The sequence below is a fragment of the Podarcis cretensis genome (genome assembly GCF_951804945.1).
Source record: "Podarcis cretensis genome assembly, chromosome: 8".
Classification (NCBI taxonomy): domain Eukaryota; kingdom Metazoa; phylum Chordata; class Lepidosauria; order Squamata; family Lacertidae; genus Podarcis; species Podarcis cretensis.
In genome coordinates, this window is record NC_137177.1 from 68044964 (window position 1) to 68062286 (window position 17323).

Here is a 17323-nt window from a genome sequence, read left to right on the forward strand (position 1 = left end):
ACAGCTCTCACAACGCAAGCCCAGCCAGGGAGAGGCTTTGTGGGGTGGGGAACAGACTTCAGGGCTTGCCCACCCAACCCGTCCTGGAAGTGTCAGCCCCTGCCACCAGCCCAGAAACCACAATTACAACGCAGGACAGGTCAAGAAACACCCTGGGAGTTGCACACCCTGCCTGCCCACGTGCTGGGTGGCTCTGGAAACCAAGCACCAGTGGCAAGCTGCCCAATCTTGATAAGCTGCATAGCATGATTCCAGGGAGCTTCTCATTGGCCAACACGGGGAGACGAGGAGACGCACCCCTAAAATGCACCAGGAGGGAGGAGGAGGTGGAGGCGGCGAGAGCTCGCTGCTCTGCCACTTTTGCGAAAGGGAAGCAGAGCCCCCACACAAAACGACGCAGCCTAGGTAGTGTTATCATAAATAAGTACATTATAACTTTATTAAAATCCAAGACACGGAAATATTCCAAAATACAAAGTGAATGACGTCATTCTTCCTCAATACTGTACACCTGATGAGGGACCTCTCTCAGTGCATTATTATCAATATTATTTCCAGAATGTGAACATTGCCTTCATTTAGAGTTTGTACTAGAAACAAGTCAGCTTCCCAGACGGTTTCAGAGGGGTGGGAGGCAACAACAACTCCCAAGCGAACTTTATTTTACACTGTAAACCGCAGTTGCGTCCATTGGGAAAAGCCAAGGCCACGCTGGACCCTGACCAGAAAGCACCGTCCCCCTGGGACCTGCGGGAACAAGTGGAAGTGTGTGGGTGTGCGTGCGTGCGAGTGTGCAAGGGGGGGTGGGGAGAGAGACGGCAACACCCTTCACCAACCCTGACTGGGCCGCCTTCAAAGAGGACTCGGCAACGCGAGCCCAGCCTCTTCCACCATCCTGCAGAACACTGGACAAGACAGGCTCAAGACCAGCTTGTGCCTCACTGCTATGCATAAACACATTCTCCCAACACTACCTGGAGAACAGAAGTTGGTCCCATTTTTTAAAACATTGGGGTGGTGGGGAAAGGGGGGTTGCTGCTTCACCCAAGGGTGCTGTTCAGCCTGAGCTCCAGCTACCCAACTGCAAGGACACACACAGTCGCGCCGAACCCACAAAAGCTAGCACACAAAAGCCCTTCTCGGGTTTCATCAAAGCCAGAAGCTGTGGGTAAAGGAGAACCAGTTGAATTGTGGGGCAAGTATCTGAGTGGCCAGGTGTGGGTAGGTGGAGATTAGGAACCGGGGGCAAGATTCCCCACCCCAGACCAAAAGTCTAAAACATGTGGAACAGCCCATCCAAACTAAGGCGAGCTCAGAAATGGGTGGTGAACTTCCCTGCCGCCCTCCCCCCCCCCAAATCTCGTCCCACCGCAAGGATAATTCCTGCTGGGATTCCCCACCAGTGGGAGAAGAGCAAATATTGGCAGAAAGGTTTTTCTTTTAAGGGGGTGGGGGCGGAAACACACTGTGGCCACCACTGTGCAGAAAAAGGAATACTGAATGGGGCTTCTTTTCTCTTCTGCTTCCAGCTGAAGCAGCTTGTCCTGTTAGCAAGAGTGCAATTCTTTCCCTACTTATGCAAGTTTGCTCTAAGAATATTGAATGACAACTGGCCAATGCTGGCTATGTACGCTCGAGTCCTCCTCCAAGTCCTCTCCCAGGCCAGAACCGCCAGGGCCAGGCAGCCGAGCCCAACGCAGGCAGCGGCTGCAGCACCAGACAGAGGGGCCTCCCCCTGCTCCTCTCCGGAAGCCGGAGGGCTGGGCTTCTGCCCCTCTTCCTCATCCTCGAAAGGCCTGTGGCCAGCTCCCCGATGCCTCCTTCCTCGCGAGGCTCCCTCTTCCCTACGGAGACACCATGCAGGGCAAGTGCTTCCGCTTGACCGGAACGTTCAGCATCCCTGCCAGGCTGGCTGCCTCCCCTTCCGGAGCCTCTGGCCACAGGGACGGCGGCAGCTGCCCTTCCGCGCTCAGGCTGCTGCCCTCTTCCGCTTCCCGGAAGAACTTCTCGTACCTGTCCAGGTAGGGGGGCCTTTCGGGCAGCAGGTAGTAGTGGGTGGAGCTGACCTTCTTGCCGTTCTCGATGATGGGCAGGATGCAGGGAACCCGGCTGCCCGAGCCCTCGCTGTGCTGCCGCTGCAGCGCTTTGCTGCTGACGTACTTGGGGTCCGGGGCAAAGCTCTGGGTGGGCGGCATGATGCCGTTGAGGTACGAGGGCAGGCTCTTGGGGCTGGGCGTGCGGGAGTTGCTGCAGGACAGAGGCTCCCTCGGGGGGACCTTGGGTGGTTTGTCCTCGTCACTGTAGGCGCTCGAAGCCACTTCAGCGGACCACCTCCGGTAGTCAGGCTTCAGCACCCTGGGCGGGATGGGCACCCTGGGCGGGACCTCAGGCTTGTCGTCGTCCGAGCTGGGAGATGCCCGGCGGAAGTGGCTGGAGACCCTCACCACCGGTTTGTGGAAGGACCCGGCTGGCCCGGAATGCGAGCGGCGCAACCGGCGGTGGAGCTGATGCGCTGTGGGAGCCAGAGGAGGAGGAGGAGGAGGAGGAGGAGGAGGAACAGCAGCAGCAGCAGCAGCAGCAACAGCAGCACAGACCCCGGCCGGACACCCGCTCTGCTTAGCGGAGGGAGGCTCTTCCGCCTTCGATCCCGCTGGGGCGTCGAAGTAAGCATAGTTTATTTGCCCGCAGCCCCGGAAGCTCCGCCTGCCATAGGTGGCGGGCTTGAAGGCAGGGCCGCTGCACTCCTCCAGCAAAAAGTCTGTGTCGGAGCTGGTGAGGAACTCCACCTCCCGGTCCACATCGTCGTGCACGAAATCCTCCGGGATGGGCAGTGGGGGAAGTGGGCGGGTACTGCGCTCGGCACCCGGAGGCGCTGGGGGGAAGGAGAATGACGGCCCGCCCTTGGTGGGGGTGGGGGGAGCCCCCTCGTTGGACACGGCGAGGGAGAGTCTGCCGAAGGCGGGGACTAGGCCGCAATCCTCTGGCCTCTCGCCGTTGGGGCTGGGCTTGTCGCTGCCGCCGTTCTGTGCTGGATCAGGGTCTGAAATGTGGCCTGAGAGGGAGAGGGAAAGAAGGGTGAGTTGCTAATCTCAAGACACAGGGCACCTCATGCACAACTTTCCTCAAAGGGGGGGGGGGAGAGCATGGCTGCTGGGGTGGAGAAAGCCAGCACATGGCATTTATTGAGACTGGTAGACAGCTTCTGAACATGGAGGCCCCACTGGCTAGGAGATATGGATAGACGCCGTCTCCTCTGCCATGTTCTTAGATGACTAGATGGTCGTTGGGGTCCCCTGAGAACTCTGCAAGTCTATTAAAAGGGGCTGGATGGAGCCCAAGTAGGGCCCAGCCTCCAAAGTGGACAACCGGGTGCCTCTGGGAGCCTCACAGACATGGCAAAGCCCCTCCTTGACTCCATCCCTCTCAGCACTGCTGGGTGAGGTATCACAAGCCTCCCTGACCTTAGAGCCATTCGGCCTCAATTGTGCACTCAGATGCACACATGTATATAGTCAGATCTAGATATACATGCATACAATATTTATAACATATATGAGGATTTAGATCAAAGGACAGCCAGGAAAGAATGGAACTGGATTTCAGACAACTTCCGTTCTAATATAATTTCAGGAGAACTATTTTAAAACCTTCGCTCAATGGTATTTAACACCTTATAAATTGATCTATAGATAGGATCAGATAAATGCTGGAGACGCAGATTAAATAAAGCAGTTCACATATACATCTTTTGGAACTGTTCTCAAATAGAAATACCTGGAAATCCGTTCAGGCCAGTATCTCCAATGTGTTAGGATATCATATATCATATGCCTTCGGAACCGAAAATATTTCTGCTTGGCTATCTAAAATACGTTATTCCAGTAAACGATCAAGAAACAAGTGTTCAAAACCCGATTAACCGCTGCTAAGATTACAGCTAAAAAATTCGGGCAAAAGCCTATCTCCTACTACATCTGAACGGACTGATACGATTTGGTCTGTAATAACTATACTTAAGGTTACTTGTTACAAAATAATGCATATAAACTATCCTAACAAGTTTATGGAAGGTATGGTGTGGGTTTTTTGTAACTTTCTGGAACAACGAACTCGGTGGCAATGCTGCCTTCAACTTGCTGTAACACTATTTCTTTATGTTCCTTATTCTTGGTATATTTTGTTTATTATTATTATTATTATTATTATTATTATTATTATTAAAAGCAAGACAGCATGGGGCACTCCAAGGCTCTGGCTGTCAAGACTGCTGGTTTTTCTGCTGCCTGCTAACCTTCCTCTTCCTCTTCAATAATAATAAAAAAGCGGGTATCTTCAGGAACCAAATTGCTGGTGGAAGGAGGAGGGGGAGTGACAACTGAAAAGTTCTGAGCTGCAACACAAATAAATCTGAGGTTGACGGCGGAACCAGGTACCTACCGATGGACGTTAAGTGATGCTGTGCGGACGAGTTCAGATTGTAGGCCATTGCTACGGGCTCCATGTTAAAGAAAGGGCTGAAAGAATAAATAAATAAATAAATAAATAAATAAATAAATAAATATTTTATTTATAACCCACCCTTCCCGGTTCAGAAAACCAGGCTTAGGGCAGCTGACAACAAATTTAAAACACTTAATTGATGCAAAAAAAAAACAGCATAAAATACAGTATAAAACGTGAATAACAATAAATTCAGAATTCAAAAATCAATTTAGGGGGGAAATCCATCCAATAAACATTAGATGATCACCAGGGCTAGCTGGCAAAATTAGTCCTATTTGGGCCAGCAAGGAGACCAAGGGAGAATTAGCTGTGGGATCTTCATAAAAAGGGGAGGGAGAGGGAAGGAAGGGGAATAAAAGATCAGGCTAAGTTCAAATTGAAAGCCAGGCGGAATAGCTCTGTCTTACAGGCCCTGCGGAAGGAGGTTAAATCCTGCAGGGCCCTGGTCTCATGGGACAGAGCATTCCACCAGGTCAGAGCCATCACTGAGAAGGCCCTGACCCTGGTGGAGGATAATCTGACTTCCTTAGGGCCCGGGACCTCTAAACTATGATTATTCATGGAGATTAAGGTCCTCTGCGGGGCATACCAGGAGAGGCGGTCCCATAAATACGAGGGCCCTAAGCCACAAAGGGCTTTAAAGGTCAAACCAGCACCTTAAACCTGACGGGATACTTTCCAGGAGAGACAGGAGGGAATCAGTAGGTGAAGAAGAGACAGCTGCAAAAGGCCCAACCACCATCACTAGCCCATACCCAAGTGCAAGAAAGTGATGTGAGTGGGAGAAAAGATCTGGTACCCTCCCTGAAGGAAGACTCACTTTTCAAAATGGCCTCCCCAACAGGGCTTGAGACTCCCAATGCCTTGCCCCTTGTGGAGGAAGCTGCTCTTCAAGGGGACTCTCATCTCTGGAGCTGCAATGCCGGCCGTGGACATGCTGCTTGGCTGACGTCAGCGCTTTCAGAAGTCCACTGTCCTCGCCAGGTAGCCAGCTACTTTAGCAGCCTTTAAAAGAGAGGGGGAGACAGACAAACAAGGGTGTGTTAGTCCCATGCAGCAGAGCCAACAAAGGGTCAACCCAGGAAGAACTTCTCAAGGCTCACAACAGCCAGCAGAAGGAGAAGCTGGCTTGTGTAGCAATTCTAGGTCAAAGGCCCTCCTTGTAACTCAGTTCAGTGGCAGAGCACCTGCTTGGAGTGCAGAAGGTTCCTGCGTCAATCCCCAGCAGCATCTCTGGGTAAAGGCTGGGAGGGAACCCTGGAGCGCTACCCTTCCTCCCCCATACACACCACGATTTGAGCCCTGGCGCGATCGTATTACATAGCCTGTTCAGAGCGATGGCAGGAAGCACTGCCCTTACTTGGAGTGTGCAAACATTTTCACATATGCTTGCAATAGGTAAGGCAGGAAACGCCACCGTCAGGTTTCCTTGTGTTTTGTTTAAAGGGGAGGGTGATAGGGGAACCTGAATGGACATCTAGATATTGCTGGGCTCTGGCTTCCATTGTCACTGGTCCACAAATCCTCAGGTTCCCGAGCCCAGATTTAAAGCTTCAAGGGAGCCTCTTGGTGATGGTAGGATTCAGGGAGTGCGGAAGTGGCTACATCTCCCCATATCCCCAGTGCAGACTCCTTTCCGGCACTGCTACCCGCACCCAATCTCCCCCCCTCCCCCCAGCTGCTTTAAATGACACTGGGTTTGGAAGAGTATAAGAGAAAGAGAGTGCGCTCCTTTGGCAGTGCTCAGATATTTAAATCAGCCATATAAGTTAGGCGCCAAACAGCTCCTTAAACCAGGGTTACAGCCGCCAACGCGTAACGCCTAGTCCCCAATTAGGGAGCCGTGTTTCAATACGACATTTCGGTTCCCGAAATTCATTCCGATTGTGCAGATAAAAAATAACAGATGGAATTCTACAGGATGCATTGCTAGAGTGTGAAAACCGTCAAGATCCAAGGATCTCCAGGCATGCGCCTTCAGATGGTAGAGAAACCAGGGGCCATCCTAGGGCCTGGGCATCTACACTTGGCCACAAGTGGCCGATAGACAGGTACAAAAAGTGCGTGGCAAATTTCAAACCCTGCTCCCTGCCCCTCCTCCTCTCGGCACTGCAAATTGGCACTTTCTTTATAATCAAAACATGGTATATCAGCATTGCAAAATAAAGTACAGTAGTACCTCGGGTTACAGACGCTTCAGGTTACAGACTCCGCTAACCCAGAAATAGTACCTCGGGTTAAGAACTTTGCTTCAGGATGAGAACAGATATAGTGCTCCGGCAGCGCAGCGGCAGCAGGAGGCCCCATTAGCTAAAGTGGTGCTTCAGGTTAAGAACAGTTTCAGGTTAAGAACGGACCTCCGGAACGAATTAAGTATTCAACCCGAGGTACCACTGCATGTTTCCAGCAAAAGGCACAGGCCCATCAAAATAAACGTAAGAACCTCCCTCCACCCCTCTGGAAAGATTGGGCAGGTAATCTTCTGGACAAACAGACCCCATCTGCCATCTTGCGAAAGCCAAGAGGTGGACACACTCCCCAGGACACTTGTTAATGGCCCCGCTGCCCCTCCAGGCTGTGGGGCTCAGGCCACCTGCACCCTCCTGCTCAGGCTATATGAAAATCCCTCCGTGTGCTGTGCCAAACCTGGAAAGCACAGAACACCTTGTGCCAGCCTGCCCCCTGCAGCGCCCGCAGGGGTGTTGTGCAACCAGCTCTCGTTTTGAAACCGTTCTGGAATGCAGAGCATCCACTGCCATCAGCACATCGGCGAGGACGGAAAGATCCTCCCACTCCCTGGCCTTTTTCAGGAGTCTGGCGGCTGTGGCGGGGGTAGGTGGGGTGGGGTTGGGGATGGTTTTATTGCCCAGTTCCTCCCTCCTCAAAAGAAAGTGAAGCAGACGTAAACCCATTTTCTACAAATGGAAGTCACCAAGAAAGGGGCACCAGCAATGCTATAAGAGCCAAACTGGGATGGGGGGAGGCACAGAGAGAGAGAGAGAGAGAGAGAGAGAGAGAGAGAGAGAGAGAGAGAGAAGTCAGCCAGCTCAAAGCTCACCAAAATGGAGGGACAGAATCACAGAACTGGAAGGGACCCCCAAAGGTCATCCAGTCCAACCCTCTCCAATAAAGCAATCTCAAAACGCGGTTCCCAATCCAGTTTGAAACCATACCAGGCACTGCTTAGCTTTGCAAATGTGCTAGCAGTTTTATTGCTGCACCATTAGAATGGTGGTGATGTTATTATTGATGCCGAGGCTGGCTCTCATCATCATCATCGTCATCATCATCATCATAGTAGCAGCAGCAGCAGCAGCAGCAGCTGACTTCTGGTGCTAAATATGGGTGCCTTATGTCGAGGTCGCTTTGAAATCATTAAATAACAGTGCGTGCACCCCCTGGGTGCAGGGAACCAGGTATCCGGGGCTCCCATGGCTCTGGGCACAGTTCAGGGATTTGCAGCAAATGCTTCCAACTGCCCCAACCTAATTCTTTTTAGAAGGCAACAAAATTAGTACCCTGAGTGCACTTCCTGGAGTTTCAAGTTATGCAACCAGGAAGAGACTCTGACGGTGGGGGATGGGTGGGTGGGATTTACAAGATACCCACAAAATTAATGCGGAAACTGTCACTGAGGCAGGTAGTGCAGCAGGTGGCTTTTAAACAGTCTGTAAGCTTACAAGAAAACAAAACTTTCTTCAGGGGGAGGGGGCAAGGGGTTGCTCCCTGCAATTGTGGCCTCCTTGGGGCAGAGACTCACCTCTGCTACTCTGACAAGCGCCCAGGATGCTGATGACAAGCGTAACAGTAAAAGCAAAGGAACATAGAGGAAGGCACCCAGGCTCTGCCCTCCCCCTTAGAAGGGAGAGCCAAAACTACAAATTGGATTATGGCCCAGAAAATGCAAAAACGGGACCCAAAGTGAGGCAGCACAAAAACGCACAGTCAGGTGAAGGCTGAAAGCCCTGAAGGAAGCCGCTGTGTGTCCAAATTCTGAATACACGAGGTGGGGGTGGGGTGGGGGGAGGAAGTGTCCAGGCAGTCAGTTCAGTCCAGAACAACTTTGTCCTTTTGCGGCATCAAAGCAGCACAGGGAGGAAAGTTCTTTGCCAGGTTCCCAGGAGGTGATTCCAATTCCTCCTGCCCTGGGGTCCAGCCACTGCCTCTTTCCTCTCTTAATGAGAGCCAGAGTTTCAGAGAACCTTCAGCTGCCCTCAATTCTTACAGGGCAGTCATGGGGGCAGCTCCCAGTCCACAACACTGACCACCAGCTCCCACCAATGGGATACAGACATTCCCGGAAGCCACATATCTCAGGTCCCCTTTGGGGGGCGAAAAAATTGGGTGGGATGAATGGTCAGCGAGTCAGCTGAAATCCAAACCTATCTCAAGGATGCTTTAAACAGGCTGCCTGTACAGTGGTACCTCAGGTTACAGACACTTCAGGTTACAGACTCCGCTAACCCAGAAATAGTACTTCGGGTTAAGAACGTTGCTTCAGGATGAGAACAGAAATCGCATGGCAGCGGTACAGCAGCAGCGGGAGGCTCCATTAGCTAAAGTGGTACCTCAGGTTAAGAACAGTTTCAGGTTAAGAACTGACCTCCGGAACGAATTAAGTACCACTGTACTGTAGCATTTATTACAGCACTGGGTTTTTGTTTTAACTGCTTGTATCCAATGAAACATATTCAACGGCCCAGCGATGCTGTCAACACATAAAAGGAGTAGATGGAGTTCTGCAAAGTAGGAAGGGAGGTGGGTGGGAATCTTGCATGAAGAGCCAAAAAAATAAATCAATCAGGCAGAGGACAGCCAGCCAAGAAACCTTCCTGCGGCCACAGCAAGTGGCTGGCAAGATAAAAAAAACCGGGATTCCTTCCTGTGGTTCAGCCAGGGTGCCGGGAAAGGCGCCTTGCTGCCCTCGGGGGAACACAGAGCTGCATTTATCCAGCCTGCCTTTTGCACAGGGAGGAAGAGGAGGCGGAGGTGGAGGCAGCTGCTGCTTCTCTTTCTCTCTAGTGGTAACCTAATTTTGCCTGCTTAACCACCGAGTATCATGAGTAAATCTCAAAAGAGGGAGGGAGGGACCCATTACTAGCAGCCAACTCATCAAACCCAGCCTGCAGCTCTTCCCTGCTTGACAACCACATGACGTCATTTCCTCCTCCTCCTCCTCCTCCTCCCATTGAGATTTATCCAGAGCTGAACTCAGAGGCACTTTCGCAAAACACGCTCCTGAGATCCCAATAAAACCCAGGAGAGAGGGAGGGAGGGAGGGAAGAGGAAACGCCCCCCCCACCAGTGCAAACTGGACTGTTGGCAAGTAGCACGTACCATGTCCTTCCTAGAATTCATAAAAGGAGAGCTGTGCAGCCCCTTACGTAATCTCCAGTGGCGTCAGCCTTGCAGGATTTTGCTCACAGGTAGATGATGCCAGGACATCCGGGGCTCCAGGTTGCAACAGACACCTGGGCTTCTGCAGCTGCAGCCTGCTGGCCCCTCCCCTCCGTAGCACCATTCAGTCCTGCTAAAGTATCTTCCCACCCACCCGCTACTCTTTAAAATAATGAAGGGATCAGCCGCCCACAGCAAGCCACACCACTCAACGCAAACCTCAACAGGCTTCCTGTTCCCTTCCCCCACCCCTGGACTCTTAAGGTGAGGAGAGCCTGAAAAAACCAGTTTCCTGATGCCGCTCAATTTCTGCGTTTATAATTTCCTGTGGTTTCCCCTCCAAGTGCTGCTTGCAAATGCTGGAGGGTGTTGCAGTGTTTCAAGGCTGCTTGCTCGCCACTTTTGAGTGTCGAGGGAAGGCAGTAAAATAAACTGAGAGCTGTCCGAGCAGATTCCTGCTTTCCCCACACTTCCTAGGAACTCAGTCCGAGCTGTTTTGCCCAGGAAAGCCCTCATCTTTAAGCAATTAATCAGAGCAAACGTCAATCCAGAGAAAACCTGATTGTTTGTTTGCTCAGATTCGGAAGTAAATATGAGAAGCAGTGGGGAAGTCTTGTGAGGTGCGAGTGCCCAGGGCTGTCCAGCTATACCTTCCAGCTCCTCTGCAGTCCTTCCACAAGACTACCTGCCTCTGCAGAGCAACACAAGAAACCTTAACAAGACCCTGTCCAACATGCAAGAGCCTCTCTTTATTTCCTGAAGTTATTGCCAGCTGCAGCCACCCACACACAGAGGGGTGCAATTGTGAAAGGGGAAGCAGGTGTGTCCTGGTCCACATGTCTGATGCTCAGGAACCCAACAGGGCTTTTGCACGTGGGCCTATGCGCCTGGGCACAAGGCATGTCTTCTGCACGCTGGAAGAGGTGTAGCATACTGAGCATATGGAACAGGCTGACCCACAGAAACATCTGACTGCCTGGGGACACAGAAGGAGCAGAGCCCTAGAAACCCCAAAGGGAGCGGGGTTGAATTTTCAAGGGAGAAATGCACAGGTGGGAGGGGATTTTGACAGCCAAGGGGCAGCTGCACAGATCAATGCAAAAGGCAGCAGAGAAAGAAGATCGGAGAAGATGATGGTGAGGGTTTGACAATGGAGGCAAAATTCGGCCACGAAGGGACTTCCGGGTTGGCGCCATCGCCGAATGGCGGACTCCCTCCGAGCTCCGGAGGGAGCCTGCTCGGCAGGGGCTGGGTCCTACCGCGCCGGTGACGCGGGGACCCTTAAAAACCATGGGCGCTGAAACCCATGGACATGGTGACTCGGCTGGCACCTTTTGCGCTCCCCCGACCCGCGAAGGAGCCTTTTTAAAGGCTGCGGAGCGGGTGACGGGGGTGGTGGTGGTGCTTTGAGTCCTTCGCTTCCCCTGCCGAGCGAAGCCGCATGCCATTCGACGGAGAGCGCTGACTTCTTCTATTGAAAATCTGGACTTAAAAGAATAACCCGTGAGTAATCGGAACCTGGACTAAAAAGGGGGATAATTTTTTTTTAAAAAAAATTCGGAGCGAGCGGGGGAGGCGCAAAAAGGAAGTCAGCCCCCCCCCCCTGTTGTAGAAGAGTTAAAGCAAAGGATTTGACAACTAAGATCGAGTGCAACCCTACTTTGACAAAGTTATTAACTTCGCGAGGGAAAATCATAAGACTGAGCTGGAGGAGAAAGGTGGAATTGAATTGATTAAGAAGCACACATCCCCCCCCCCCCCCCCGGAACCCTGGGAGTGATTTGTGAGAGCGCCGGGAGAAGAGAAATAGAGGTTTTGACAGCTATTAAAGAGCTGTCAAAGCGGAAGAATAAAATAGAGAATTTTGTTACGAGGACTTTGCCGGTTACATTTGTTACAAATTGGATACAAATTGTTACAAACAAGGAATAACAAGTTATTTTGACTGGTGGACGTGATCTGGAAGGGAATTTAGTTATTGCAAACCACCTAGAGGAGCCGAGGGACATTACAAGTATTGTTGGCGTGGAATTTGACCAGAACTTTCTATCTCCTGGGAAACTGCAGAAATGGAATACTATTTTGTCTACAGAGGTCTACGCACTAAAGGAGACAATAGATTTATCTATTGAAGAATGAAAGGGACTTGACGTAATGTTTTGTTCTTGAATAACAAGCCTCTGCAGAGAATTAGAAGCTTTTGGAATTGGAACATTTGTGCAGGAGAGCAGGGAAAAAAAAAAAAGTAGGAGTGAGATCAACAAGAACAACAAAGATAATAAGAACTGGACAAAGCTGGAAGTGGGAACATTTGGGACATCCAGATTTGACAAGTTTAAAGAAATAAAATTGGAGCTTTTACTCCTAGATATAAAAATCTGGATGGAAGAAATGGGCCTTTTTTGAGACAGACTCCTTCCAAGATTGGACATTCGAAATTAAAGAGGACTGGGAAAGGACTATGGTTTAGAGAGATGTGGGAACTCCAGGAAGACATCAGACGTCGAGGAACATTGGGAACGCAACCGGGAAAGGGGGGAGGGGAATTTGGAATCCAAAGGGTGTAAAATTATTTTTTTTTATTTTTCTTCTATTTTAATCTGTATTGCATATTAAAGGGGGGAACTCGCGGAAGGGAACAGGTCGATTTTAGGGGATGGGAAAATATTTTTAAAATTGAGTCAATGATAATAAGTTTAAATTTGGGATAAGAACTTGTTGAATTTTTTTTGTTTATTTGTAAGAATTGGAATACAGGAGGGGGAGGGGAGGGGAAGTCCCGAAAAGATGTTATTTCGAAAAAGATTTTAAAATTGGATGTTTTGGTTTTTTTATTTTTGTTCTTTTGTTGTAATTGGAAAATCTTAATAAATATCATTAAAAAAAAAAAAATCGGCCACGAAAAGCTAAATTCTGCAAAACAACCAGCACCACCCGTGAAACTCCTGAAAATGCACCCAGATAACGTTACTGGACTCAAATACGTCATTTACCCTTGAGGTTAGCTTGGTTAGTTAGAGTGTAGTTCTGATACTGCCAAGGTCACAGGTTCGATTTCCATACAGGACTCCTGCATTGCAGAGGCCTGGACATATTATTATTATTATTATTATTATTATTAATAATAATAATAATTTAATTATACCCTGCCCATCTGGCTGGGTTTTCCCAGACACTCAGGGTCCCTTCCAACTCTAAGGGGCACTCGTGTTTTATGGAGTCCTGCGCCACAGTGCCTTTTGAAGAGCTCCCCAGATATCCTCACACGCCAAACAAGCCCACAAGGGCTAAACCCTTGACTTCTCCTTACATGGACGCTGAACTCTGCACATACTTACAAACTCTGGTATGTCCCTCCCCCCTCCCCCCCAAACCTATGAGAGCACAATAGCAAGCCCTGGGTTTGTTCAGAGATGCAGAAAGAAAACTTACATCTGAGGCAGAAGAATTGAGCAAAGCAAGACCAGGATTTGGGGTGGCGGTGAAGAGATAGACATGCGAGGAATGGGGAGATGGTCTGGTGAGTCCAAGAGGGAATCCCTTGCTGGATGGACGGCAACAAAGCGGACCTTTCTTTCTTGGGAGCTGAGAAGCTCCTGAAACCCAACGTGGCCTTTAAAGGTGGCAACCTTGTCTCAAGGAACCCCTTATTTAGGAAAGAAGAGCCACCTTTCCTCTTGCATTTTCAACACTGAGTGGCAAGCACAGTGGGGGTTTAGGCTGGATTTTGCTTGCAGAAGGACCCCAGGGTCATGGGCCCTGGCAATGGTGTGTACCCCTGGAAATGACCCCAAAAGTGGAAGGGGGCTGCTTGGGAGGGAGAAGCACAGCTAAGAGGCTGACTTCTGAAGTCCCTGGTTCAAATCTTCCCCCTGGCCTGCCTCTGGGAGGAATCTCCACCGCAATTGTCCTGTCTGTGATATGAGCCTTAAAGCTACTCCAAAGCTCAGAGTTAGTTTGGCATCTCAGATGTTGAGAAGCACTGATGCCCAAAGCTCTCCCACCCACCCATAAATAGAGGATGTTTGGAGGCCAGTTTATCACCTTTGGCCTCATGGTAAGAACTGGAACAGACATGGGATATCCAACACAACAGAACTCAACCCACTTTGTAGATGCTTACATTTCCACAATGAAACTGGGGAAGTACATTGTGGCAAGTGTGTATTTTCTGCACAAGAAATGCAACTTGGACTCTCCAACATCTTTGTCAGATTGACTCTGAAGATGCAATTGGTTTTTTTTTTAATTAAATCAATTAAAGAAGAAACTTGGTGTGTGTGTGTGTGTGTCCTGGATGTGACAACTTATAAGAGCTCCCACATTAGACAGCAGTGATAATAGACTCCACATTTGTTGCCAAAGAAGCAGTAGAAGATTCTTCGCCCCTTTAGAGTTCGGGGGTTGTCAGATGCCTCCCTCTCCCTCTGACTGACCAGAATCAAAACCATTAAAGAACAAGATTGATCAGCCCAGGATACAAGTCAGCCTTCGCCCGCCTGCTGCCTCCAGATTTGTTGGACTACAAGTCCCATCAGCCTCAGCCAACTACGGGAGGCTGGTCCAACACATCAGCTGCTTTCAAACACACACCCCTTGCAGATTTCAGCAAGATAAGGCAAAGCAATTTTACACCAAAGTCTCTTCTCACTCAACTAGCCTGGTGCTTGCACACTTGAGAACATGGGCAGGCTCCTGGCCAGTCCTGAGGGGCCTTTGCCCACCGAGGGAAAGGCTGACCACTCTCCGTTTCCTGCACACGGAACTGGAATACACTAAACAAGGATGCAGGGATGGGGAGGTATGGGGAAGTCGAAGGAAAGAAGGTGTATGAAAATATAATTTTGAAGTTATACTTGTTTAAATGTTTTGCATGCTTTTGTTTTGTGTTTTGTGTTTTTGTTTTGTGTTTTGTTTCTATTATGTGTTTGAAAAATGAATAAAAATTATTTTTTTTTTTAAAAAAAGGAACTGGAATACACTAAATCCCCAAATGCACCCCCTTTCCTATCTGAATAGTTCTGAGCTAATAACCAACATGGTACCCTCAGCAATGTGTTGCAGAACTCCAGCTGCCATTATCCCTCAGTGACCACTGGTTATGCCAGCTGCTGCAAGTTGGGAGTCCAACAAGCACAAAAAGCAGTGCATACAAGTACACATATCAACACTGCCCCTCAGCAAATGTGCCTTCTCAAGAGTAAGGGAATTTGCTGCACCAAGGGCCATCACAGTAGCAGAACCATCTTCAGAAATAATGCCCTGTGGCCTCAAGTGCACTGTTCTTCCCCCTCGGAACTGGCCCTACCTTCTGCCTTGCCGAAACACGCCTTTCTATAAACCGGCGGAGGTGCAGAATTCACCCCAACCCAGCAAATACAGTATTAAGAACTGAAAACCTGCAGGCAGAGATGAAGCAGCATGCTGGTCAAGCCATTTAAAGGCCATTGTGCACAAGATCTCTTGAGGCGCAGCCAGGGTGCAACACCAGGTTTCAAAAATTAGGGATTTAGGGCTGTAGTGATGCTCATGTCCAAGCAGACATATGCAGGGGCTGAGAGACAACCTAACCTTAACTGGCGTCAACAGTCACCACAACGGGACCAACCAGGACAGCCCTATCTGCACCTAGGAAGAAATGGCACACATGCAAGCACCAAGCTTCCAAGGCCAGGGAAAACAGGCACAGAAATCGCTCCCTCTTTCATGTTTGACTGCTATCATTTGGATCACAGGAAAATACCAGCTTCTAAGGAAAATGTCATGGAAACCCAAGATGCAGAGGAGGCCTGGGGCTCAGTGGCAGCTCAAGCTGCCACCCACTACCGTGCGCTGCTCCCCCTGCAGGGACCCCTCCTCTGCCCCAGCCCAGAGGCTGGCACCAGTGAGACAATGGCTGCCGTTTGCCCCACCAGCCTTTCCCTGCCAGTGCCTCAGTTTCCCAGCCAGGCGGCGATAAGGGAGCCTGACACCGCGCAGGCACAAGAGGGGGGGGGGGGTGACGTCGCGGTCCAGGTGTCCCCCAAGTCCCTCTCCTCTGCATCCTGTGCAAAACGTTTTCGCCACTGCTGAAGGCACCGATCCTGAAGAGGTGGGAACGGAGGGCGGGCTTGCGCTCCACACCTGCCGCGGCAGGAAGAGACCCGCCCGAGTCCGTGCACCGGAGAAGCCCTTCGGGAGCGGGCCAGGGAGCGAAGGGCAGGCGGCAGAGGAGACAGGGAGGCCCCGTCGGGCAGCAGCAGCTCGCCGCCTCCGCCCGGGCGGTTGCGTGGCAACGGCCCTCGCCCTACCTGCGCGGCAGGTGCCCCGTCGCCCTCCTCTCCGCCGCAGCCGCAGCCGCCGGTCCTCCTTCCAGGGCGGCGATGACTAAGCCGCCCTTCCGCAGGCGGAGGCTGCCTCGACGGGCAGGACGGCACAGCCCGGCCAACCTTGGCGGGAAGGAACCGAGCGGCGGGCAAAGCGGGTCGCGCTCTCGCCCCTTCGCAGTGGCGGCGGCAGCAGCAGCAGCAGCAGCAGCATCTGACCCACGAAGAGGCGAAGCCCCGTCGGGCGCTCCGTCGCCACCCCAAGTCTCCAGCCCGCCCCAGCGAGGCGCCGCTGCGTTCGCACTGCCCCGGCCCGGGCTATGCTGACGCCATCAAAAAAAAAAAAAATCTACACGTGTCCCCGAATCCTCACGTCCTCTCCGTTCACGCAGCCTGCCTCCCGCCCTTACCCGTAGGGCAGCGCCGGGGCTCGACATGTCCCGTCTCCCCGCAGCGTCGTTACTGCGCACGCGCCGCCGCTGCCATCTCCCAGCACCTCTCCCGACCGCGACTTCCTGGCTCAATGAAGGTGGACGAGAGACGCAGCCTCTTTTTATAAGGGTGGGCGTGGCCCCGAGCTTAGGCCGCGCCTCCTCCCCGCCCAGCGCCAGGGAGTCTTAAAAGGGTAACGGTTCTAATTTCCGGCGCAGGGAGGTTCTGCTTCATCCGCGCCCCCCACTCCCGCTCTAAAGCTACGGTACTATCTGGGTTGGCGGTCCTCCCTCTGCTCCTCCCCCCCCTGCACAGGTTCAACAGGTGCAGCTTTCTTCTCGCAGCCACGCCTCCGTGATGCTGTTGAATTGTTGCCTACAGGCAGCCCTTCAAGGCAAAGGAACCCGGGGGCAGCTATGCACATCGCAGTTGCATCGTAGTTTATCTATTAGGCTCAACACCATTACAATTTTCCTTTGTTTCAGGCACTAAGATCCATGGACTTCAGTGCTGTGCTTACTTCTGTCAAGGTTTGTCCTCACCCTACCTGAGATCTTCTATTTACACGTGATTTCCCAAGAAAAGCTCGACAACTTGATTTCCTTAAAAAACAGCGCAACAACTTTGACTGCCCCCTCAAAAAAAAATCCTGGGTATGCCCATGGCTTCTCATCTTTATCCCAAGG

General features: G+C 51.3%; 1 protein-coding gene across 1 annotated transcript; it reads right to left on the reverse strand.

Annotated features, from left to right (window-relative positions):
- Nucleotides 1–409: 409 nt before the first annotated feature.
- ERRFI1 (ERBB receptor feedback inhibitor 1) lies at nucleotides 410–16723 on the reverse strand. Its single transcript, XM_079987072.1, has 4 exons — nucleotides 16616–16723; nucleotides 5324–5508; nucleotides 4438–4514; nucleotides 410–3052 (listed from the first exon to the last, which is right to left on the reverse strand). Exons 2-4 carry the CDS (start codon nucleotides 5437–5439, stop codon nucleotides 1845–1847), a joined length of 1401 nt encoding a protein of 466 aa, XP_079843198.1. The 5' UTR covers nucleotides 5440–5508; nucleotides 16616–16723; the 3' UTR covers nucleotides 410–1844.
- Nucleotides 16724–17323: the final 600 nt, after the last annotated feature.

Coding starts and splice junctions, on each gene's coding strand:
- ERRFI1 (XM_079987072.1), bottom strand. CDS start 5,439: ATGTCCACGGCCGGCATTGCAGCTCCAGAGATGAGAGTCCCCTTGAAG. Junction 4,515..5,323: donor TGGGGAGGCCATTTTGAAAA/GTGAGTCTTCCT, acceptor TTATTCTTTCAG/CCCTTTCTTTAACATGGAGC. Junction 3,053..4,437: donor GCATCACTTAACGTCCATCG/GTAGGTACCTGG, acceptor TCTCCCTCTCAG/GCCACATTTCAGACCCTGAT.